The sequence below is a fragment of the Rhineura floridana genome, chromosome 3, assembly GCF_030035675.1.
Source record: "Rhineura floridana isolate rRhiFlo1 chromosome 3, rRhiFlo1.hap2, whole genome shotgun sequence".
Taxonomy (NCBI): Eukaryota; Metazoa; Chordata; class Lepidosauria; order Squamata; family Rhineuridae; genus Rhineura; species Rhineura floridana.
Genome location: NC_084482.1, coordinates 27,251,183 through 27,277,052, shown reverse-complemented (window position 1 = coordinate 27,277,052; position 25,870 = coordinate 27,251,183). Strand labels below are relative to the sequence as shown.

The following is a 25,870-nucleotide window of genomic DNA, read 5'->3' as shown; positions in this document are numbered from 1 at the left end:
TCAAAAGAAAAAAAAATTCCCCACCAGGATCACATCAGGAATGTAGTTACCAGCACATCTGGAAAAGAAATGAAAGCATGGAGGAAGTAGGGAGGGTGGAAAGGGGACAGAAAGTAACAATAGATCCACCAACCCAAAAACATCGAAATACATCATCTGCAACCCTGAGTAGAGTGGTCTGGAGACAGATTTCCCGAACGTATTGGATTATCTCCATATCGGGTAAACCCAAATTAACAGGGGAAAAGCACTGAGACTGATGTTATTTGAGGCTAACATCATGTGGACTACACAAATTAAGTGGGAACACAAACAGCTGCAAACACACAGTAAACTCTGGTGTGGACAAGCCCTTAGTAAATCCCATTGAACTCACTGGAGCTTACCTCTGAATAAGCAGTGACAGGAATTCCACTGTCAGTGTTTCATTGATTTGAAAATACTTTATATAACTAAATAAATAAAGCCATCCGCTCCTTCTAGATAGGGGTTTTCCTTCTATGCCACCTCCCATTTTACAAATTAAGCTCTGTGACTAAAATAAAAAAAAGAATACTGCATCCATTTTGTCACTCTTGGACACTTTGTATCGAAGAAGGGCATATCAGGAGGGGACAACCAAATCTGTCATTGTTTGGAACACAAAAGCCATTGGAAAATTCAGAAGGGACAGAAGGTGTACCACCATTTGGAAAAAGACTTAACTTCTCCCAAAATAAGAGAGGTTCCTAAAGTCTGAATCACAACCACTAATTGTTTTCTGTCAACAACACTGAGGGCAGAGCAAGATGGGCTTAAATTAAAGGAAGAGGAAAGATCTAGGTTGCCTAGCAGCAAGATTTCCTACCCATAAGAATATCTGGGAAGTGGGACAAGTTACAGGAGGAAGTTCAGGTTTATGTTATAAATAGGCCAAATAAAACAACTGATATGGATACTTAGGGGCAAACGACATGAAAAGCACCTCCCTTCCTCCATTCTTCAGAATGGTTCTCTCCTGAAGTGGTTTTTCATTTAAATATGACAATTTTTGAGGAAAGTGGTTGTCTTATCCAAAGTATACTCTACAAAGTGGAAATACAAATGTCCACACAGATTTTTGTTGACCTTCCTATAAATGCAACATTATTTGAATTTAGACTTGTTTCCCCTTTAGTAAAAGACAATTTAAAAATTAATACTTGTACAAATGGGAACTGCAACAAGATATTGCAGCATGGACTGCTACTGTGTAGTGTTCCATTCAGTCTGCCGTTCTCTTCCTCCGGATACTCCGTTCCGTTCTTCTTTCACCCAATCTCACTGTCCCCCACTCCCCAACAGTCAGCCAGCATTTTGTAGCCACTGAGCACATTTAGTTCTCATTGGGCTGTTTTTGCAGATTCCCCTTCTTAGATTTTTATCCTCCAGTTTTTGTGTACTTCTGCAGATCTCAGACGGCATTTAGACTGCTGATAACTCCCTCTTGTATGTGGGTGGTGCCATTTTGGCTACATAAGCATCAGCAGTCACACCTGAATATCAAGAATAGAGGGAATTAAATTTAATATGTTGATGTGAGTCCAGTTCTTCACCCATGCCCCTTTTTGTTTTTGGTTGTTTAATTAGTTACATGTAATAAATGTCATATCGGGTGGGGGATGCAATAATATCCCTCCAAAAAGGCAAGACAAAACAAAACACATTTCTGAACAAGTAGAAAACAGACCAGCTGACAGCCTAACCAAAAGAAAAGATTTTAACCTAGGACTCAAAAAAATTGTGGTGTTGATACCAGATGTACATCTATGGGGTGGTATTCCACAGTCGGGGTGACATCACAGAAAAGGCTCTCTCCTCTGTTGCTAGTTTGCATCTCCTGGTAAAAGTTCTTGGAGAAAAGTCTCATTTGATACCCTTAAGGGTTATTTAAAGCATATGGCTTCTCCCAAGGAATACACACACACAGAGAGAATATTCACTCACTCATTATTCTCAGTGCCCTTAATACACAACAGTCGCCATGATTATTTGAGGGAAGTGATATGTTTTAAATGTATAGTGTGGATCAATGTATGTGACCTGTGTGTGACCAGGTCAAGGTGAGCTTCATTATGGCTGAGTGGGGACTTGAACCCAAGTCTCCCTTCTCCTAGTGTGACTCGCTTAACAGCTACACCTACACTTACTCTCCAATTAGACAACCCTAAATTTAAAAACTGAGAAGCATGCTGGAGTGGCAGAGGTTTCCCCCCCTAATGTCTACCATTTGCTGATGAGGCAAGCATCGTTTGCCTCTTCAGCATTACAAGGAGCTGTAATGAGAAAGGAAAGGTTTTCTTCCCTCTCTCATAATACTACAGTTCGAGACCATCCAATGAAGCTTAATGTTGGGAGATTCAGGACAGACAAAAGAAAATCTTCGTACAGCACATAGTTTAAACTATGGAATTTGCTCCCACAAGATGGAGTGTCAGCCACCAGCTTTGATGGCTTTAAAAGAAGATTTACACAAAGTAATGGAGGATAAACCTATCAATGGCTACTAACTATGATGGCTGTTTTGTGCCTCCATTGTCGGACCAGTATGTCTCCGAATACTAGAGTGCTGGGAATCACAAGTGGGGACAGCGCTGTTGCACTCTGGACCTGCTTGTGGCCTTTCCATGGGCATCTGGTTGCCCACTGTAGGAAACGAATGCTGGACTAAATAGGCCTTTGGCTTGATCCAGCTTCCTATATTGTAATGAGAATTTCAAATGAGCCCTCTGCTATGTTCAGGCTACTCCACAATGGGTGCCTACAGCTTCACTGGTTTGCGGCTACAGAGGACAAAGGTAGCAGTTGAGTTTTAATCTGGAAGCCTTTTGGTTCTCCTCCCATGTGATGGCCATAAGAAAATGCGGCGGCTAGGGATGGAAGGATCTGTCAATTTCTATATTCTCCATTTCTTGCTTTTCTAATCTTAACTTTGGTTCTTCACATTTCAGGAGCAATATGCTATTTTTTAAAAAAGAATCTCATGAAAATCCAGCAGCATTTTAGTGCAGATTTCTCCTAATAAACACATTTTTGTATGCAGTTTTGACTAATGTATGCATTTTTGCAAACAATTTTCCTTACTATAATGCATTTTTGCATGTTATTTTCAGTAATGTATTTATTTTTATGCACACTTTCTCTTAATATATCCATTTTATAAATGTTGGTTGGAGAACAGCACTGCAAAATTTGAATAAGTGCAAATTCCAATGGACAACTATGTTTCAGTTTACGTATTATTACAGAAAGCGTGAATTTGGTAAATTTGCCTTTAAATGCAAACTGTATTGCATTTCTCCCCCATCCCTAGAGGCAACACACAACAAACAAGAAAAGCAGAATAGAGGCCCTCAAGACGACAAAGTGCTCTAACTACTACATTGCACTGGCTGAAAGGGCACATTCACATAAACCCAGAGAATCCAAGAGCTCTGGCTTCCAACCCAGCTACCAAGCTTCAGGTCTGAGTTTGGTGCCCCATAACGCACTAACCATTGGCCATATGCCTCTGTTAATTTACCCACCTATACTAGAATGAGATGCTGCAGGAGATGGGTCTGCTGCTCTCACTTGGGAGTTATACAAGATATACATGAGAAAGTACAGCATCCAGGCTACTCAATTCTTTTCCGGCCATAAAGTTCTTTTATAGTCAGGCTAATGATCGTGCTGCTAACAGGAACTCCTCGATTAGTGCTGCTGATGTAGCTTTATTGAGCTTTCCTGCTGAGTCTTCTCTGAGGGTAAATAGCAATCTACTAACTCAGACAGCGGCTAAATGCTTTGCTGAGCAAGGCATGCATGGGGATTGTCAGGCAGTGCCAGGAAACAGAGTCTTCAGTGGCTTCCCACTCTCAGTTTCACCCTCAGCCAGCAGCCTGACTAGCAGAAGTACAGCATTCTCCTATAACACTGTGTGTAGCTCCATAATCCATAATCCATTTTTGGGTTGTTGTTTTTCTTTAATACAATGCAGCCACTGAGGCTGAACTTTTAAGTGGGAAGCTGGCATGAGAACAGAGGGGCTTCTTAGCCCTTTCCCTGTGCACTATTTTCCCACTGAAAATCTCGCATACACACACGGGGTACTTCCAGACTTTTGCTATTTTTGGATGGGATACAGTCACATGCCAGCAAATTCAGGTTTATTTATGTATTTTATTTTATTTATTACATTTATATACCACCCCATAGCCAAACCTCTCTGGGCAGTTTACAGCAATTAAAACAATAAAAACAAATATACAAATTTTAAAACACAAAAAAACAATTTAAAAACACAATTTTTAAAAAAATTAAAAACAATTTAAAAACACATGCTAAAATGTCTGGGAGAAGAGGAAAGTCTTGACCTGGCGCCGAAAAGATAACTGTGTTGGCGCCAAGCACACCTCGTCAGGGAAATCATTCCATAATTTGGGGGCCACCACTGAAAAGGCCCTCTCCCTTGTTGCCACCCTCCGAGCTTCCCTCGGAGTAGGCACCCGGAGGAGGCCCTTAGATGTTGAGCGTAGTGTATGTGTGGGTTCATGTCGGGAGAGGCGTTCCATCAGGTATTGTGGTCCTAAGCCATATAAGGCTTTATAGGTTAAAACCAGCACCTTGAATCAAGCTTGGAAACATACAGGCAGCCAATGCAAGCAGGCCAGAATCTGTTTTATATGTTCAAACCGTCTGGTCCCTGTTACCAATCTGGCCCCTACATTTTGCACAAGCTGCAGCTTCCGAACTGTCTTCAAAGGCAGCCCCAAAGGTTGCCCAATTAAAGTTGATTTGGAGGTCTTGTACAACAAACCCACTCCCCTCCCCCTCAGACTCTTTGCTGTAAGGAAAGGGAATTGCGAAACTATGTGAAATTTGTAGTTCCCCCGTAATCCTTAATTTGAAGAGTGGAGGTGATCTTAAGACATATTGGGAGGATTTTAAAGCACTCTTATAAAACTTCAACAGTCATGGAGTATCCTGGGTACTGTAGTTTAGTAAGGGTACTGGGCATTTGAGCTTTGTGAGGTTAGCACCCTTAGCAAACTACAGTTCCCAGGGTTCTTTGGGGGAAGACATGATTGTTAAAGCGGTATAAGCATGCTTCAAATGAATGGTGTGTAACAAATCAGGAGCAGGGATTCTCAAGTGATTTGAACATGTACAAAAACTCAAATTATGTTTTCACAATCTTTTTAAAAATCTAATCTTTTCCTTTTTCATGTCAGCATTCTTGTATTGTATTTTTCATATTGATATTTAACATGATTGCCTGAAAATTCATCCGCAAGGCTTAAGAGTCACATTTTTGGAAAGTATCCCTCAGAGTTTCAAAAGCAAAAAAACTGAAAATGTTAAAACTTCAGAACTTTAGAATGTTGTCAAATTTGTCCCAAATGTCACATCAACTCTATTTGTTTGTTTGTTTGTTTTAAAAAAACAGCATATGGAGAATGCACATTGTAAGCCTCTTCTACTGAACAGATTGTGGTTGCAATCCTATACATAGTAACTATGCCCCCCCATCAGATGCATTGGGATCTTACATGATATTAGAGCACTATTGGTCATCTAGCCAGGAGTGGCTGGTGGAGAGGGGGTACCAGTGTGCCTGCACAGCCCCAATATCACCACCACCCTGACCTACCCTGAGCTGCAGCAATGCTAATGACAGGAGGACAGCTCCATGTCTTTCTGGCCCACCATACCAGCTACTATTGGTATGTCCTTCACTACCAAGTTATGGCCCCAGCAACCCCAGAATGTTCTACGCATTATACAGCACATAGCACAATGTATAATTTACTTACTTATTTGACAAAATTTATATACCGCTTGAATGGAAAGACCTCTACACAGTTTAGAAAAAATATTAAAATCATCAATGGAACAGTTAAAAACAAGTAATTAAAACATATTTTAAACAATTAAAACAGCTACTAACTAAAAAAATAAATAAAACAGATCAACAACTATGTGTTTGGATAGGCGTGCTGAAACAAAAAAGTTTTAAGTGGGCACTGAAAGGAATACAGAGAAGGCGCCTGCCTGATGTCAATAAGCAGGGAGTTCCAAAGAGCAGGTGCTGCCACACTAAAAGAACAATTTCTTACAAGTGCGGAATGAGGATTATGGCACCTATAACAATGCCTGTTCCACAGATCAAAGTGCTTGAGTGGGCACATATGGGGTAAGGTGGTCTCACAAGTAAAATGGGTAAATATTTGTTGTAGCATGAAATGGTAGTTTGTTTATAAATCTCCAAAATCCCCTTTAACAGGACAAGCAAGGAACAAAATTCATGTTAAATACAGATATGTGTAATGATCGGCAACTGCTTCTTTAATGCCCTTTATTTCAAGGGTGAGGAATCAGGTGTTGTTGTTGTTGTTGTAACAACAACTCCCATCATCCCTGAGCACTGGTCGTGATGTTTGGAGCTGATGGCAGTTGGAGTTCAAGAGCATTTGGGAGGGTCACAGGCCAGCCTCCTCTGCCTTACCGTAATCCTGAAAGGTAAGCCAGTATTATTATCCCCTAGAATACAGATGGCGGGTGAGGCTGAAGTCACCTAGTCGTGAATCCATGGCAGAAACAAGATTTGAACAAGGGATGCTACGCCATCCTTTGTTGTATAAGTCACTGCCTCTAAAGTGAACTTCTCCTGAAGACAAAATTGCAACTTTGAACTTCATAGAAGGGCAGGACACCAAAGTATGCTTGGATAATGTTTTGCCACTAGCTTATATGGCTTTTAAAACAGATGAGACACATTCACGGATGTTCGCACCAAGCAAAAAAAAAAAAGGTGAGGTAGCAGTGCAAGGTTTCCAGGTTTAGGCTCTGGAAATAAGTCATATTCCTATCGTTGTTTATTCGGAAGCCGCTCTGGTTTTAAGGGGACTTAATTCCAAGTTACTGAGCATAGGATTGCAGCCTTCATTATAGTTTGGTTTGCAGGCTGAGAGACAGGCAGGGTGCTCTTTTCAACAAGCCAGGCTTTGGATGAAAGCAGCAGTGAAGTGGTTAATACCACTGGGAAGAAGAATCAACCCAGGTTTGCAAGGACACCAGTGACTCAGAGCAGGAAGTTGGGCCGCCAACAGCTGTCAGCTGGCCTTAGAAATCAATGGCAGTGCAGGATGGAGAGGTGGGGGTAGCAGGGAAGGAACCAGGCATCTCCTCCTCACAAAGCACTTACGAGCTGGCAACCTTTTGGCCTTCCCTGCATGTGGAAGTTGCTGCTTCCTCTCATTATGGCGCAGCACAGGTTTGATGTTCTCAGGCATGAATATATTTTTGTATTTAAAACAACAGTAAAGTAACAAGGTTAAGCAGTGCTTTCTTTCTTTCTTTTGTAAAAAATGAGGTCCCGGTATTCATATCTTCATAACAGTGCTGCTGATGCCACCAGCACACAATGGTTGCTGTGGGCAACAAAAATAGAGATACTAGTAATACTCTGTACCAGTAAATTCATTCTCTCTCTCTCTCTCTCTCTCTCTCCCTCTCTCTCCCTCTCCCCCCCTCCCCCTCCCCCTCTCCCCCTCCCCCTCCCCCTCCCTCTCCCTCTCCCTCTCTCTCTCTCTCCCTCCCTCTCCCTCTCCCTCTCCCTCTCCCTCCCTCCCTCCCTCCCTCTCTCCCTCTCTCTCTCCCTCTCTCCCTCTCTCTCTCTCTCCCTCCCTCCCTCCCTCCCTCTCTCTCTCTCTCTCCCTCTCTCCTGATAGAGGAGGCTTTAGTCCACAAGAATTTGTCCCACAATTCTACACACTACGGGCTCATCTACACGGTGGTTTACTGTGTGTTTGGGCTACTCACATCTCCTTTTAATTAGCGTGGTTCACATGATGTTACCGGCAAACAGAAGCTATCATGTGTTTTCCCCCTGTAAATCCGTACTAACCCAATCCACTGATAATACGAAAAGTGGAGGAAAAACCATCTCCACTGCGCTGTGCGCTTCCTTGCAGATGCTTTGCTCCTATGCTTTTAGGTGGGTGTGTCAATCGATCCCCTCTCCACACCCATTATCTCCTTCTCCCTTTTTTCATTTTGTTTCCTGTGGGCTGACAAGCAACTTCCAGCTGCTCTTCTCTGTTTTGCTGGCTTTTTTTATGTTGCTGCAAACAGTGCCATTATTTTTCTTTCCCCCCTAACTTGTGCACAAAAGCCTAATACTGCTCAAACAAATATTTGTATTTCAGCTGTATTGTAGCAGTGAAAACACAAATAATCACACTTCTGGGTTGTTTTTTTAAAAATGGAACCTACTGCAGCTGGTAGAACCAACTGAGCATGCTCAATTGCCAAGCAACCAGGGGGAGTGAAAATGGAAAATTAGAAGGCATAGTCATTAGGAAACTGCGTGATTGATCTTTCTCCTCAATGTAAATAGAAAACACCGTGTTTGCAGCAGGAATTGAGCCCTTACTGTGGACGGTGCAAATAGAAAACAGAGGTAAAAACCACATCTTTAGTGGGAAGTAATGCTCCCGTGAGGATAAGCCCTATATCTCAGGTCATTGAAAAAATAATTTGGGGGAACACAATCATTACATTCTACTTTTTTTTTGTTCTATGGTGTGGGTTAATGGCCCATCAGACTCTTTTGAAATCAGAAAACATAGATTGGCTCAGCTGCCAGACAACTGGATCTATACTTTCAAAGGTGTCCCTCCTCAGGTGCTGGGCAGCCCTGCCCCCTCCTGCCTTAGAAGGAGGAAGTTTGAAGGTGCGGATTGCTCAGTAGTCAGCCACCCAATCTGAGTTTCCAAGGATTTCTTCTCAAGCTCAGCCTCTCTCCCATCCGGGAGAGCTTTTCTGCTCTCTCTCTGGTAAAGGAGGTTTATTTCTTTATTATTTACTAGATTTATATCCTGCCCTTCCTCCCAGTAGGAGCCCAGTGTGGCAAACAAAAGCACTAAAAACACTCAAAAACACCCTGAAAACAGACCTTAAAATATATTACAACAAAACAGCCTTAAAAACATCTTTAAAAAAAAAAAGCTTTAAAATGTTTTTTTACAAAACGCTTTAAAAACATATTAAAAAGCAATTCCAACACAGACACAGTCTGGGATAAGATCTCTACTTAAAAGGCTTGTTGAAAGAGAAAGGTCCTCAGTAGGTACTGAAAAGATAACAGATGCTGCTTGTCTAATATTTAAGGGGAGGGAATTCCAAAGGGTAGATACCACTACACTAAAAGTTCGCTTCCTATGTTGTGCAGAACAGACCTCCTGATAAGATGGTATCTGCAGGAGGCCCTCGCCTGCAGAGCACAGTGATTGACTGGGTATATAAGGGATAAGATGATCTTTCAGGTATCCTGGTCCCAAGCTGTATAGGACTGTGTACACGAAAACCAGAACCTTGAACTTAGCCCTTTAGCTAACAGGTAACCAGTGCAATTATTTCAGCAATGGGGTGACATGTTGGCGATACCCTGCCCCAGTGAGCAGTCTCACCACTGCTTTTTGCTCCAACTGCAGCTACTGAACCAATCTCAAGGGCAGCTCAACATACAGCTCATTACGACAATCCAGCCTGGAGGTTATCAGTGCATGGACAACAGTGGTCAGGCTATCCTGGTCTAGCAATAGCTGCAGCTGTCTAACCAGCCGAAGCTGGTAAAAGGCACTCCTAGCCACCGAAGTTACCTGGACCTCTAGTGATATGGATGGATCCAGGAGCGCCCCCAGACTACAGACCTGCTCTTTCCGAGGAAGTATGACCCCATCCAAAGCCAAAATTTGACCTAATTATCCAAACTGGGGAACCACCAGCCCACAGTGCCTCCATCTTGCTAGGATTCGGACTCAGTTTTTTGGCCCTAATACAGCCCACCAACAAGCGCAGGCACTGGTCCAGGACTAGCGTGGTCTCTCTCGATTCAGATGTTACAGAGAAATAGTGCTGGGTATTGTCAGCATACTGCTGACACCTTACTCCAAATCACCTGATGACTGCTCCCAAGGGCTTCATACAGATGTTAAACAGCACGGGGGACAAGATGGTATCCTGCAGCATCACACAGCACAACTGCCAAGGGGCCAAAAGATAATCACTCAATGCTATTCTCTGAAAATAACCCTGGAGATAGGATTGGAACCACTGTAAAACAGTGTCTCTGATATCCATCTCACCAAGTCGACTCAGAAGGATACCATGGTCAATAGTATCGAAAGCCGCTGAGAGATCAAATAAGAGTAACAGGGTGCCATTCCCCCTGTCCTTCTCCCAATAAAGGTCATCCATCAGGGTGACCAAGGCCGATTCAGTCCCATAACCAGGCCTGAACCCAGACTGGAATGGGTCAAGGTAATGTGGTTGACATAGTGGGCTGTGTTGACACACCCCTGCTATACGCACTTACCTGGGAGTAAGTCCCAAGGAATTCAAAGCAATTTAGTTCCGAGTATTATTATTGTTATCATTTATTTATTACATGCATATCCTGCCTTTCTTCCAAGGAGTTCAAGGTAGCATACATGGCTCACTCCCCACCCCCATTTCAATCTCATAACAACTTAGTGAGGTAGACTAGGCTGAGAGATGACTGGCCCAAGGGCACTCAGTGAGCTTTGTGGCTGAATGGGGATTGGTATCCTTGTCTTCCATATCCTACCAACACTATGACCATTATATCACATTTGTTGTCCACATAGCAGAGAGTTGATGTCTCTTTTCATCTCTAAGGCAGGGGTGGAGGTTCCCCAGCCCTGTTCTAAGGTGCCATAAGACTCTGTTGTTTTTGTTGCAACAGACTAACACAGCTACACATTTGGAGATCTCTTCATATTATTCTGGATTAATTAATTTGAAATAAAACACCACTGGCCTCACTGAGCTGTAGTACTGGAATACAAACTCCCAATATGTACTGAACACTTGTTTACATTTGAAGCCTCCTCGTCCCAATATTTTATTTTATTTTCTTACATTTATATCCCACCTTTCTTTCATCAAGGAACTCAAGATGGCATACGTGTGGTTCCTAGGCAGTCTCTCATCCATGCATTGACCAGACCCAGACCTGCTTCGCTTCAGCAAGGTGGTGGCCTCATGCCTTCAGACCATATCCAGACTACCTCATTTAGAACTGCAAATTCTGCAAGCCAATAAAATCTACAAGATAAAATAATTCTTTAGAAATAACCTGCATACTAAAATACTCAAATGTTTACCATACCTGCTTTGCCCTTAAAGACCTTTACATCCCCACCTTTCCAACCCTTCCTTCTTTTGGGATTTGCCAAAATCTAAACCTCTTTTCAGGGGCACTGCAAAACATTTTGTGGAGGATGGAAAGTGTAAATTAGGTAAGTTTGCCTTTAAATATGAACTGAATCAAATTCCTCCACTTACTCCTAAGGAAGTGCACACACATTACCGTCTTAGAACACAGCTAGGTTGTTCTTTTCCCCCATTTAGATTGAAGCTGGTTTTAGGGGAAACACAGTATTTCGTAAGAAGCAACAGGATAGATATGGGTTGTGTGTACACCACTTCCCAAACCAGTGGTGGGAGTGCACTGGATGCAGAGTAAACAGGAGTATGTACAAACAGCCACAGTGTAGGATTGCAGCCTAAGGTTGGCTCCAGATTCTCAGTATTTTTGGCTCATACTGGAAAGAAACATACACAGCCATTAAAGGACATTTATGCTGTTCTTTTATGAGCCAAATCCCATCCGGAGTCACTTCTCATAAAACCATAGTAATAGATGCACTCATGCTAATCAGGCTGCAATCTCAGTGTGTCATAATTGAGAGGGTGCTTTCACTTAATCTTAAATGAGATAATGGAACATAAAAACAGAAGCAGGTCTCCAAAATATGCTTCTGGGTGATTAAACTGTAGCTCACGTTATGGGTTTCCCTTTGTTTATGGATGTATTTTCTCAACAATTAGAGTAAAAAAAACCCTAGAACAGCAGTGAGTGACTAGCCTGTGGGTCCCTCCAAATGCTGTTGAACTCTAACTCCCATCAGCCCCATCCAGCATTGATGGTCTTCTCTGTGCAGTTGCTCTTTAAAACACACATCAATGCATGTATTAGGCATTGCATAGTATCTTGCACCATAACATCCCCCTGTTACAGGTGTGTGGAACCTTTGGCCCTCCAGATGTTACCAAACGATATCTCCCATCATCCCTGGCCATTGGCTATGCTTGCTAGGACTAATGGGAATTGTAGTTCAGCAACATCTGGAGGGCCAAAGGTTCCCCACTCCTGCTCTGTTGCAAAGGTAAGGAACCTGGGGTCGTCTGGATTCCATCAGCCCCAGACGATGAGAATAACATCTGGAGGGCCGCAGGCTACCCACCCTGCTCTACAGTCATTGGCTTTGCATGAGTTAAGAGTCTGCAACAGCTTTTCACATGTCACTGTAGAGAGGTCCTTCTGTTTCTGCGAGAGGATCATTTGGATATTTAACCCAGTTGTTCCACTGCCTTGCAGGTTGGTGTTCGTGTTGGAATTCCTGACACTCCCCAAAGCCATGGAGGCCATGGCTGTACTTGATACCATTGGGGTGGGAGACCTGGTGTTACTGGACCCACTGACAGAAGATACTTTAATGCAGAACCTGGAGAAACGCTTCCAACATAAGGAAATCTATGTAAGAAGGGTGGGGATCAAGGGTGGGGATCAAGGGTGGGGATCAAGGGTGGGGGAATAACTGAGTTGGGTGGGAGCCTTTTGGCTTTATAGTGGGAAACTGGAGACTTGGAAGCAGGCACAGTATGGCGGTAGGAATAATCAAGAAAAGTCACTGCAGTGAATGTGCAGTTAAAATGTAGTTTACTACTGGAATAATGTGAATAACAAAAACAAATAACACAGAGTTAAAAATAAACAATACAAAACCATAGAATATACAGCCAAAATGATAATAATGGCAGAAACAAATAACATATGAATAGAAGATGACAGTTACTCGGGAATATGGAACTGTTTCAGTACCTCTTCAGATATTTAAGATACTCAAATGTTAGCAGCCAGCCTTGAGTTCCCCATAAACATCTGTTGGGAATGTGACAATAATCACCTACATGTGAAACAATAAGAAGTAAAATATTGAAAGAATATTTGAAGAACAACATGTTCTTAATAACAGAACATAATTACCTTCGCTTCACAGAAAAAAATGCAAATTGTGTAAGTAGTCAATGTCGTAGTTCACTAATTATCTTCTTGTGAGGATGGTGTGTCCTAATTATATATCAATAATAGATTGTCATGAAAAAACAATTAATAAATCTACAAAAAATGTTTGAATAGAAAAAAACTCGGAAACCTTTACATACCTCATATACAAAATAAGAACTTCTTATCATCTTACCAGGAGAGAGGCTAACCCTGCTCTGAGCTTAACTGAAAATCCAGTATCATTTATGGTGTAATCAAGGTCAGCTGCTGGCAATAGTTAAAGAAACAGTAGAAAAAACAATGAAATTGCTATATCACTTGTGTAGCTGACTGAAACAGGAACCCCATTGAATATAGGCGAGGGAACAACAACCTCATAGAACTAGTAATGATGCAAAGTCAATACAACCACCACTTAATAAATACAAATTACTGATAATTCATATGCCACTTTGCAGAAGAACAAACAACTCAAAATTACAGAGTCTAATATGCAGAATATTACAATGATACATACACCACCTACAAAAAAGCAGATATATCCACACGGTCATTGAGGCCCCCTGCAGATACAGCTTTTAATTTGTATAAAATCCAAAACGCCTCACGTTTGAGTAAAATATGTGTGGGTGAAACCCTAACCCTATTGTAGGGAGAAAGATACACACGTTCCAAGGCCAAAAATCTTAAATCTTCAGGTGAGTGTTCATGTTGATAAAAATGTAGAGTGAGAGGAGCTTCCAAAGAATTGGTGCGGATTTTACTTTTATGTTCAATAATTCTAGATTTTAAAGGCCTAAGTGCATTTTTGTATGCAGAACTGAGTGACCAGCGCACAGGACAAAGCAGGGACACAGACAGAGGCATGTGTCCTAAGTAAGACTGCCAACTTTTCAATAGGTCTCAGTATCTGTGCCTTTAAAGATGGCTTGATATGCAGACATCAGCAAGTTTATCTCCCTGCTGTGAAAGGTTTCTCCTGTTGGTTTCTGCAGATGAAGCTGCAGTGTAAAGGCACAGTTACAGGCCAGGGCAGGTGTCATGCCCCCTCAGGTCATCTGATAAACTAATCCCAAGGGATGGAGAGAGAGAGAGAGAGAGAGAGAGAGAGAGAGAGAGAGAGAGAGAGAGAGAGAGAGAGAGAGAGTGGTGGTGGTGGTGGTGGTGGTGGTGGTGGTGGTGGTGGTGGTGGTGGTGGTGGTGATGATTGTGGAGCAGGGGCCAAGAGAAAGGAAACTGAAGCAAAGCCAGCTGAGGGAGTAGCGACTGGTGCTCATTCACTCACTCAGCATAAGCCCACAGTTCTGATGGCCACATTTCCACTATTAATTAATTAATTAATTAATTAATACCTTTATTACCTCCTACAAGGAGCTCAAAGTGGCGTACATGGTTCTTCACCTTCCCATTTTATCCTCACAACAACCCTGTGAGGTAGGGTTACGCTGCAATACTGTGACTGTCTCAAGGTCACCCACTGAGCTTCATGGCTGAATGGGGATTTGAACTCTGGTCTCCCAGTTCCTAGTCCAACACTCTAACCACTACACCACACTGGCTCTAGTTAATTCCTGAACTTCAGGGAGGCAAGGCAGAGATCAAACCACATTACCTTTTGTGCTGGCCAGTTTAGCTGCTATTTTTAGGAGGGTATGGGAGAAGGGGGCATGAATATGGTTACAACTGGGAGAAGAATCCAAAGATGGGCTTGTGGATTTCATTAAGGGCCCCCTTCTCTTTCTCCCGATAATTTGAGCACTAGCAGCATTTTGTCAGCATCTCATTAGTCATAACAACATTCCTGCCTCTGCAGACATACATTGGGAATGTGGTGATCTCAGTGAACCCGTATCAGCCTCTGCCCATTTATTCGGAAAAGACAGTGGAGGAGTATAAGAGCTGTAACTTCTTTGCAGTCAAACCCCACATGTAAGTGAGACCCCAAGGGAGTGGGGGAGGGGACAGCTTTGGGAAATTGGATACTGGTGGTGGGAAAATCTTCCTAATGGTTCTTCATTGTGCCTGCATAGCTATGCCATAGCTGATGACGCCTACCGCTCACTGAAAGAGCAAGACAAAGACCAATGTGTTCTTATCACCGGCGAGAGTGGGGCTGGCAAAACAGGTGAGCAAGAAGGGGTTCTTCAAGGAGTGAAACAGGTGTGATCTTCCAGATGTTGCGGAACTACAATTCTCATCAGCGCCAGCCAGAATGACCAATGGTTAGGGATGAGGGGAGTTGTAGTCTAGCAAGATCTGGAGAGCAGCAGGTTGACTATCATCACCAGTGGAGACTGGTCCATTGGAGCAAATGGGGCACTGCCCCATCAACCTCAGTCTGCCCTCAGCCATCCTGCACCTGCCTGCCTTCTTACTTCCAAATGTTCCAGAGGGTAGCCCTGACTGTCGGCTTCCTCCACCTTCTTACTTTCAGTGTTGCCCTTGTAGAACTAGGGAGGGAGGAGGATGGTGACAAAACTAGAATGATTGCCATGGGCAGCAAAAAGGAAAAAGAACAGATGCTGGTACCCCATACCACTGAGTTCCATACAAAAAAAGCATGGGTTACATGTATAAAAACAGTTTAAACTATTGCATTTATATATATATATAAATTAAATCACCATTGCAAATAGTTTAAAACAACAACAGTACACCCATACAATCAATTCAAACCCAAGACAGATACCAACTGGGATAAAGATTGCAGAAGACTACCCTAGCAGAGTAGTGGGATACATTTGTATAGTAATGTTGGCTTTTTTCAACATGGCTAGTTTGTCAAGACCAGCCTTCCATAAACTGATCTTCAACTGATGTTGTGGACTTAATCCCAGAATCCTTGACCATCAGTTGGTGCTAATGGAGGCTGAAGTCCCAACAACATCTGGAGAACACCAGCAGAAGTCTGATCTATGCCAAAGAGACTGATATGGCTTCTGTGGCGTGCTAACTGCAAACCACCATAGTTCCAATCTCCTCATCCACATAGACTGGTATAAATAGGCTATTCAGAGATATATTTGGCCTCCTTCCTTGCAGGAAATCACACTAAATGCTCACAAAAACAATTGTGCACAAATCTCCCAACAAGAGTATAATTAGGCATGTGGACCTAATTAAGTCTGCCAGTCATCTCCATTTGGCCCTTGAAGCTGTTTTGGGCATATCATGTGCCAATCATTTGACCTTATATGAAGTCAGCCGCTATGAGAACAGGATGCTAGACTCGAAGGGCCACTGACCTGATGTAGCAGACTCTTATGTTCAGGTGCACAATACTTAAAGTCAGTGACTGTCCCCCTCACTCCTCCTCCATGCAGAGTGCGTGTTAACTTACATTAATTATATTTAAATTGTTGAATTGTCTCTGATCCTTTTTTGAGAGATCCCAGGAATACCAGACTCAAAGACTTTGCCTATTGCTACAGTCCTTTTTCACCTGTGTTCTTTCTGTGTTGTGAATTGAACTGCTTTGGTAATGACACTGAACTCCTGAGCTTGGCTTTGATGCTTCATTAGGAATTTCAGTTTTAGATTCCACCTCCCAAAAAAAAAAATTGTCCTTACTACACATGTAGGGAAGGACAGGGAGAAAATAAATATTTTAGGGTGGGTTTGTTAACTCCTCCTTGAGGGTCCCTCCTCCTAGTTTTGTTCCTGATCTTTAGATTTTCCTTCCTGTTGGACAGTTAAGGAAAAACATTTTAATTGGTTGCTATATAAAGAACTAACTAAGCAATTGGGAACTAATTGTGGAAACCAATTGGAATTTGTTTTACTGGTTGCTAGGTTGATTTTTCTGCATGGCAACCCTGAGACCTTAAGTTGAACTACACATTGAGAAAAACTGAAATTTGGCCTGAGTTACAGCCTAAGTAGCCAGCCAGCCAGTCAGCTAATTACAGTGTGTGCAGCAGTGTTTCTATTCCTCTAGGGCTGTTTTTATCCTTTGCCATCAAAAAGAAGAAAAAATAGCCACTACGATTGTGATTATAGCGAGTGCTTTAAAAGAGTAAAGGGTAACGTAGGGTAAATATTTTTTCAGATCACTTTAAGTTATGTCTTTATTTCACCCTTTAGCAATAAGCACCCAATCCTGCTCTACTCATAAGAACATAAGAAAGGCCTGTTGGATCAGGCCAGTGGCCCATCTAGTCTAGCATCCTGTTCTCACAGTGGCCATCCAGATGCCCATGGGAAGCCCACAAGCAGGACCTGAGCAGAAGAGCTCTCTCCTCTCATGAAGTTTCCAGCAACTGGTTTTTGGAAGTATACCTCCTCTGACTATGGAGGCAGATCATAGTCATTAGAAGTCACTGATAGCCTTTTTCTCCACGAATCTGTCTAATCTTCTTTTAAAGCCATCCAAGCCATCTTAATAACTGCAGAAAAAACAAACTTACTTCTTACTGCAGGCCAGCAAACACACTTCTTATTGCTGGCTGGGTAGAAAACACAAGTGAAACTGAAAAGCAGAGCAAAGGAAAGTCCAAGGGATGGAATCTAACTCTAGCCCATAATATAAAGTTAAATTTTTTAACTCTTCAAGGGTCATGTTACTATGCAGGCTGTTTTCTTTTTCTTTTCAGGAACACAAGTAATTATAGGGTGATTGTGATCATGAAAAATCCTCCCTCACTCAGGGAAAAATTTGAGTGAGTGGACTTCTTTTGGCTCTTTCAGATGAGGTTTTTGTAGGGTACTTGCCCTGTCTTATTCACTGAATTTTTCAGGGGATCCTATTCTTAAATGCTCCTGTTCTTAAAACAAGCTGTCATTTCTGAGGCTATCATTGTCTGTCATGTCACAAATTAAAAAGACAATTTTCAAAAAAATAATAATCCAGGGACGGGGTGAAACACAGCTCTGGGGAGGGGAGGTGCACCCATTTGTCCCACCCTAGCTACAGGGCTGCCGCAGTGTTGAAATCAGAAATAAGCCTCTGCTGTGGTGATGGTAGGGCTTGGAGGATCATGGTTGGAGGATAGTGTGGGTTTTTTCTTCTTCAGTGTGTGAATGCATTCTATTGTATTTTGTTTTATTCTAGTGGAGGAACTGTATTTATTCATTTGTTCTATTTTCATTTATTCCATTTGAGGGGGTTATTTCTTTCTTTCTTTATATTTCTTAATTTATTGTGCTTTTTTTTTGTTCCACCCTCCGTGGGAATTGAATTGAATTGAAACTTTTTCCAAACTGGAACTCAGGGCGGCTTACTAATAGAACTACATGTAGTTAAAAACATAGAACATAGAAACATAGAAAAACATACAATTAAAATACAATTAAACTATGCACAACCTTAAAACCGTGAAAGGCACTTCAAAATCTAAAAACAATTTTAAATAATACAAATAATAATATAAAACAATAAAACAAGCCTTGTAAAGCCCAATCCTAAACACCTTCTATCCCAAAAGCTTGTCGGAATAAAAAATGCTGCCTGAGAAGGCTGGCTACATTTGAATCTGGTCCTTGGGCCAAAAGAGGTTCTCCACACCTGGTATAAGTCCATGGAGTGGAGCCAGAGCACAGAAAGTGTAGGCCATAACCACACCTCAGTTCTCATACGCATCCCAATCATTGCTGCTCCCACTTTTTCTCCACCCCCAGAGGCCAGCAAGCTGGTGATGTCATATTTGGCAGCAGTATGTGGAAAAGGGGAGCAGGTGAATTGTGTCAAGGAACAGCTGCTGCAGTCAAACCCTGTCCTGGAAGGTATGTACCTGCTGATTTCTTCTCTGGGAATTTGATAGGGAGGAGGCAATGGTCTGAGACAGAAAAGAATCAAGACTTTTCTGCACCTTGCCGTGGTTGCAGGGGCGTCACTAGGGCGGTGCGGCAGGTGCGGGCCACACCAGGTGACACCACCAGACAGGGGTGACACCCAGAGCCGCCCCCCCCAGGCACCGCCTAGGCACCAATGAGAGCCTTCGCATGCCGCACCGGCTGCCTTCCCCAGCTGTTAGAAGGTGGAAGCGGTGGCAGCGCACTCCCAGGCCGTGTCGTTCAGCCATGTGCGCACTGTGCGTGCGCAATCACTCACAGTCTCAGAGAGAAGGCGCTGCGGGCTGCACCAGGTGACACCAACCCTAGAGACGCCACTGCGTGGTTGTGCAAATGTTACGGGCATACATTGGACAGTGCCTGTGGCATTAGCAGTACAGTCTTGCCCTGGCCTGGGGCTGTTGAGAGCCTTTTGAGTTTTCATTATCCCAAGTCCAGCCAGTCCTTGAATACTATTCTATAACTGTTCCCCCTCCTAGATGACCTATAATGGCATGTTGGGATGGGCTGAACAGGGCAAGGCATTCTTGAGTACAAGTGCAATTTTTTAATGGTCTTCTTCTTCCCGTTTTGCAGCCTTTGGGAACGCCAAAACCATCCGCAATGACAACTCCTCACGATTTGTAAGTATTTGGGGAGGAATGAATGCTATGTGGGACAGTCTGTGTCACAATAGGATTTGTTGATTTGTGAGGGGGGGCCAAGAAATCTGCCCCTCTGTTAAAATTCTGCAACTCAAATTGTGTACCAGTTGCGGGGGAAATTCAATTCAATTTGCATTTAAAGCTGAAACTATCAAATCCACACTTTCCAAAACAATATGAGAACCAAAACACAGCCATTCTTCAAAATTCACACTTATCCAAATTTTGCAATGCAGTTGTCCAGCCATACAATGTTTACAAATATGTATACATTAGGGGAATGTGCACATAAAAATGAATATATTAATGAAAATAATATACAAAAATGCATTATGCTAGAATACAGAGAATACAAAAACTTATATGTTAGTCAAAACTGCATACAGTACAAAAATGAGGAGACGTTCACACTCAAATGCTGAAGAATTTTTATTAGGATTTTTCTTTTTGAAAATCACAAATTACCACAGAAATGTGGAGAACTGAATTTAAGATTGGGAAAATGAGAAACTGAGGGAACTGATTTCCATTGGTAATGTAAAGAAAAGACGAATGATGAGACTTGCACATATGATGTGAATAAATCATTCATGTATTATTGGCTTATTTTGCATAATTTACTCTTCTTCTGCTCTTGGTGGAGATGGGAAAGAGTCATACCACCTTGCTTTCTGACCATTTACACACGCAGATCATTTTGTGTGTGTGTAAACCAGATACCCAATTCTACTTTCACAACCTTGAGGGCTAGAAACGTACTTTTTTTTTACCAAAAAAAGGTTGAGATTTCCAGGATACTTTTCTGCACCTACTTGCATGATGAAATCAAAGAATCACAGATACAGACAGCTCTGACTCCAGAGGGGGAAATATATTAATGTAGGAATATGGGAAAACAGCTGATATGTACAGCAAAATTTCTTGGAAGAGGAAAGGTCACTTGTAATGGAAGCATACCTGGAATCAGCAGTGGGTGAAGGTGGGCATCTGCCAGGGCCAAGAGATAGTTGTATGGATTTGTTAATCCATATAAAACACCATAAAATATAGTCTTCTGTCGGGCAGAGTCTGTAGGCGGTGCTGTATTTGACCAAACTAGATGAGAGGGTGGGATATCTTTGAATGAGTCCTCACAATGTTCTAAAATGGCAGATGCTGCTATTGTGGGGGAAGGGTACAGTTTTGAATGGAACAGTGGCCCTGAGGAAGAGTGGGCAAGCGCCCCCCCCCACATGCAGTTTCCTGATCTAGATCCCCACCAGGGCTGCTATTAGCTTTGCTGGGGAAAAGCACATGTGTAGATTGACCTTTACTGACCATTGCTTTCAGTTAATTTTAAATGATCAAGTCTGCATATCTGCACTATAAACTGGCTAGAACGAAGAGGGGGAAAAGGAACTAAATTCCCAAAGATAGGTAGACCCAGTCACATCTTCCAGGGATTACTGGCAGCTCATTCTGCTCCCACTGCTCTCCCTCTGATTGCCCTTTTCTCCCTAGGGCAAATACATGGATATTGAATTTGACTTCAAGGGTGATCCTTTGGGTGGTGTCATCAACAATTGTGAGTACAATCATGCAAGGTACCAAGCCCCTTTAAGAGATGGGGCCTCCCACAACCCTCCCTGCCACTTGAGAAAGATTATCGGGATTTTAAAAGGCACAGATAGATTTTCATCCTCCTGACCAGTTGCTAGAACGAGAAGCTGTAAAACAGGGATGGAAAAATCTGTGGCCCTCTGGGTGTCATTGGACTACAACTCCCATCATCCCTGGCCATTGGCCGTGCTGGCTAAGCTGATGGGAGGTGGAGCCCAACAACACCTGAGAGGGCATCCAGTTAGTACCCCCTTATTGTAGTCCAACAACATCTCCAGGGCGACAGGTTCCCCAGCCCTGCTGAGCATCCTCAGAGGCACACTGCCAGCCTGTGCAATTCTTCAGGGGCCTAGGGAAATCCAGAGGATGGTGTTATTACAACTACTTCAATATCTAATAAGTACTTAAACCGAGGCCTACTAGACTCTTCCTTAGTTGTCTGTCAAGATCTAGCATTTAAATTCTAAATAAGACCAGGGTTGGAACAGCTCCAGATTCTAATGGGTTAGAAGTGCTAGGAAAACATGTCAGGGGTGTAATAGTCCTGGGTCACAGGCAGTTGCAGATGCCTTATCTTTTTGGGAGCAGCGTCCCAGCCAGGTCCCTGTACAAGCCAATCAGCATGAAAGAGGAGAGTTTTAGACACTAAGAATAAGTGTTTTAGTCACTTGTGCTTCTTTGCTGATTGGAGCCAGTCAGAATGAAAGGAGGTGTCAGCCATGAAGAAGACTCTTCTCAGTAGCTAACACACAGATTGCCCTTTCATGGTGTTTGGCTCCTTGGAACATCTGCTGTAGTGCAGTGTGGACTTGGAAGTAACACAGACAGCAAGAGAGATGAGGGAAAGTGGAAAATGGGACATGGCTGTGAAGGCATGGTGTGACTATCATGAAGGGACTCTGAACTTCTGAATTTGCCATGACACCCTACATGGCATGGAGTTGTCAACATCAGTAGTGGATGCCGCTCACATAACCTCTGGTTTGTTGCTTCACTGCTGCTTACCGAAAGATGGAGGGGGGAGGCAAGGTCAGCATGATACAAACACAGCAGAGCCAATCTGGTGCTCCCACCAAAGCATTTGCACCATGCTGACCTCCCCACCATCTTTCCCCTGTCCTTCGACCTCCTGTAAGCAGCAGCATGATTGAGCGGAGGTCAGGTGAGCGGTGGCACCCCACCCACCGTCCACAGCTGGTAAACATTACAATAGCTCTATGTTACAGTTACAGGGAGTGAATGATAGAAGGAGGTTCCTGAACAGGAGAATGAACTTGGTTGTTTCATGGCTTGGTGGAAGTAAGTATTAACCATTAGCAGCCCCCCCACTTCCCCAGCTACATTAAGGTGGCCACTTTTTGCATCACCAAAGAAAAGTGAACACATCACCAAAATAAAAAAGGACAGAAGACGAGAGATCTGTATAAAATTGGCATATGTATATATATAAATTGAGAAATGGTTGCTATTCTTTAAATAGAAATACCACCATAGCTGTTTACTCAGTCTGCTCTAGATGCTGCTAGCTGTTGAGTTGATACGTAACTTCAAGGACCCTCCTGCTCTCCCTCCTTAGCATTCTTTAAAACATACTTGGCCCAGGCAGTCCTTCAAACAGGGAACTGCCCTCTGTAAAGTAGGACACATGGACATCCTAGGCCGCTGTTCTTCAAACCGTGGGTCCCCAGATGTTGTTGGATTACGACTCCCATCATCCTTGGCCTTTAGCTAAGCTGGTTGGGGTTGATGAGAGTTGTAGTCCGACAATATCTGGGGACCCAAGGTTGAAGAACAGGTCAGCCCGAGGCTACAGGTAGCAGCCTAACCTTGATTGTGCCCTTCCAACTCTTACCTCTTTGTCCCCCCCTCCCCCATTTATTCTCAGACCTGCTAGAGAAATCTCGGGTGGTTCATCATGTCAGAGGCGAGCGGAACTTCCATATCTTCTACCAGCTCCTGGCTGGAGGCTCTGACCAGCTGCTCAGTATGTCTTCTTTCACACATGGGATCTCTGCTGCTTGGGTTATGCAAGAGAATAGGAAAGGAGGAAATGCAGAAAGGACCCATTTTACAGATTTTGGAAGACTCACTTGAGGGGATTTCAAGTCTTGTCAGCCTACTGGAGTGTGGCTAGCCAAGTGTAGTGGGCAGGACTGGATAACTAGAGCTAAAATGGATTGGGATCTTGCAGAGGGTTGGACGCAGAGCCTAGCAAATGTTATTTATCAGGTACATTTCCAAAAACCTTTGTCAACAAAACTTATTTCTGAGTAGACATGAATAGTATGCTTTAATTTGGATTCCTGCATTGAGCAGGGGGTTGGACTCGATGGCTTTTTGGCCCCTTCCAACTCTATGATTCTATGGATTGCTCCATAATTTCAGCAAACCAAAAATACTGCACTTAAAAATAATCGGAATGAGTTGGAAAAAGAAATCTTTCACCTACTGTCTAAAACAGGGTGGAGATCCTTATGTCCAGGGGCCAAATGGCCCTCCAGACCTCTCTGGGGGCCCTGGGGGCCTTCTCCAAGCCACACATCCCACCTCAGCCACACTCAATCTTGCCCAGTAACTCCCCTCACAGGTCTTGCTTCACACCCTGCTTGAGTGTTTTTGCCTGGCAGGAAAGTGTCCCTGAACTCTTGCTTGCCTAAATGGAGAATAAAGTGGGGTGAGTGGGTCGGTGGGTGGAAACTAGCCTAGCATAGGAAGGCAAGAATTTATCCATTACTTTGCCCACTTTACCTCAGGCCTCACCTACCATTGAGATGTGGCCTCTGGAAGGTTCCCAGAAGTGAACTGAGTCAGTGTGGTGTAGTAGGGTATTGGACTGGGACCTGGGAGACCAGAGTTCAAATCTCTGATCGGCCATGAAGCTCCCTGGGTGACCTTGGGCCGATCACTCTCTCTCAGGCTAACCTACCTCATAGGGTTGTTGTGAAGATGAATTCAGGAGGGAAAGAACCACATTTGTACACCACTTTGAGCTCCTTGGAAGAAAGGAGGGGAAATAAATGTAATAAATTTAAAAAATAAAATAAAAGATGGCCCTCAAGCTGAAAAAAGGTTCCCCACCCCTGGCCTAAAGCATGCAATGGCAAAGGTAGAGGGTTGTATTGTAGGCAAAAAGGGTCATATTAGGGGCAGGGATTGTGCTGTTTGCTTCTGAGTTAGGAGCTGTTGAGACCTGCAAGGGGGAAGACATCGTAGCCTCCAAATATGGCCACCCTTCATGCAGGGGAGTGTCTGTGAAGAGAGGAGGAATAAGAACTACAGAGGCCATGACAATGATCCCTCCTCAACAGGTCAGCTGAAGCTGGAACGAAACTGCAGCCTTTACGGTTACCTCAACAGGGAGGCCCCAAGCCTGCAGGGTGTGGATGATGCTGCCAACTTCAGAGCTGTTCAGGTATAGGTTGTTCTGGAGTGGGTCTGGGATATACATCGTACTGGTCTGTGAGAGGTGAGAGAGAAACCACAACATGCCAATGAGGGATGAGCATGGTTAGTGGCCAAGCAGTCAAGGGGTTTTTCTGTTGCAAATGGATCATTGAGATATTGCAAATGGGATGTTGGCAACAGTTAAAAACCTGTTGAATTTCTCCCTGGAAAGGGAAAATCCAGATGTAGGGTAGGGTTAGTATTAGGTTAGGGTTACGAAATATGGGCTGGAGTTTGGATGCCAGCAATGTCTTGTGGATGCTGCAAAAACATGCATGCATGAGGATCTCACAATAAACACCCCCATATTATTTTCACCGCACACACCCGTCTTTGGCTCTGGAAGTGTCATTGGGTTGTGCTTCAAATTCCAACGTGTTTTGCTTTGGTCCAGAGGAAGGTGAGCTGAGGGCTTTCCTGTCTTTAATGCTCTTCTCTGATACTGCTTTTCATGAAGGATGCCATGCGAGCCATTGGTTTCTCCCCATCAGAGGTGACGGCAGTGCTGGAGGTGACAGCCGTTGTCCTCAAACTTGGCAATGTGCAGCTGGGAGAGCAATTTCAGGCGAGCGGAGCAGAAGCTTGCGGAATCCGGGATGACAAAGGTCAGCAAGGAGGAGGGATGATAATCTCCAGTGTTAAGGTGTGGAGACTGGCCCAAGACTGATTGCGTCATAGGTCAATAGTTTGAGAATCTGGTCTTTTCCATGTGTTGCGTGGATACAAACACCCTGTGTACCCTTGGCTTAATATTCTCATTTCCATGGCATACTACACACAGAGGTCATAGTGCCATAATGGCTTTAGATTTTAAAGGGTTTTGCCAAATACAGTTGAAATATCAGCTGCCTTATACAAGAGTCAAAAGAAGGCAGGTGGAGACACAGGGGACAAACCCTGCCTCCTTGTAACCATAAAACCCAGTGGGAGAAGCTTGAGGGTTTTTTAAAATTCAACTTCAAAGAGATTTTGCAACTGATTGGCAGACCAACCCATTCCCCCTCCAGATATGGCTAATGGAAACACTTTGTTCTAGTGACTAGTGTGTTCACAGCCGCACACACTGTCCATTCACATTTCCCAGATGTGATGTTACAAAGGATGTGGCTTCCATTAAAAGCAATACCCATGTCTCCTTCTCCATCTCTCATTTGGTAACCTTGAGTAATCCTGTGTGACATCATCTCTTTGCAAGCCCCCACCCCCACACAGAGGATGAATGAAATAACAGACAAAC

At 43.3% G+C, this 25,870-nt stretch overlaps 1 protein-coding gene and 1 long non-coding RNA gene across 9 annotated transcripts in view; one reads left to right on the top strand and one right to left on the bottom strand.

The window, feature by feature from the left end:
• The window catches only part of LOC133379579 (unconventional myosin-Ia-like), an 84,576-nt gene that overhangs the window by 10,132 nt on the left and 48,574 nt on the right, over window positions 1-25,870 (top strand). For 3 of the 5 annotated variants that reach the window (XM_061615142.1, XM_061615139.1, XM_061615141.1), the window contains exons 2-10: window positions 12,467-12,626; window positions 14,970-15,085; window positions 15,187-15,281; window positions 18,773-18,877; window positions 19,523-19,569; window positions 21,091-21,154; window positions 23,075-23,173; window positions 24,498-24,601; window positions 25,091-25,238. In XM_061615142.1, coding sequence (XP_061471126.1) covers window positions 12,507-12,626; window positions 14,970-15,085; window positions 15,187-15,281; window positions 18,773-18,877; window positions 19,523-19,569; window positions 21,091-21,154; window positions 23,075-23,173; window positions 24,498-24,601; window positions 25,091-25,238 — 898 coding nt within the window. In that variant the 5' untranslated portion in view covers window positions 12,467-12,506. Of the gene's footprint in view, window positions 1-11,280; window positions 11,325-12,466; window positions 12,627-14,144; window positions 14,210-14,969; window positions 15,086-15,186; window positions 15,282-18,772; window positions 18,878-19,522; window positions 19,570-21,090; window positions 21,155-23,074; window positions 23,174-24,497; window positions 24,602-25,090; window positions 25,239-25,870 lie in introns of those variants that run through there. The other 2 variants (XM_061615140.1, XM_061615143.1) reach the window with 2 other exon arrangements.
• LOC133379580 (uncharacterized) lies at window positions 396-13,392 on the bottom strand. Of its 4 annotated transcripts, none has more exons than XR_009761214.1 (5): window positions 13,315-13,392; window positions 13,136-13,219; window positions 12,971-13,055; window positions 10,958-11,130; window positions 396-1,514 (listed from the first exon to the last, which is right to left on the bottom strand). It is a non-coding gene; the product is annotated as an uncharacterized LOC133379580 (long non-coding RNA). The 4 variants fall into 4 exon arrangements; XR_009761215.1 differs by having other exon boundaries at window positions 397-1,514; window positions 10,945-11,130; window positions 12,971-13,030; XR_009761213.1 differs by having other exon boundaries at window positions 399-1,514; window positions 12,971-13,030.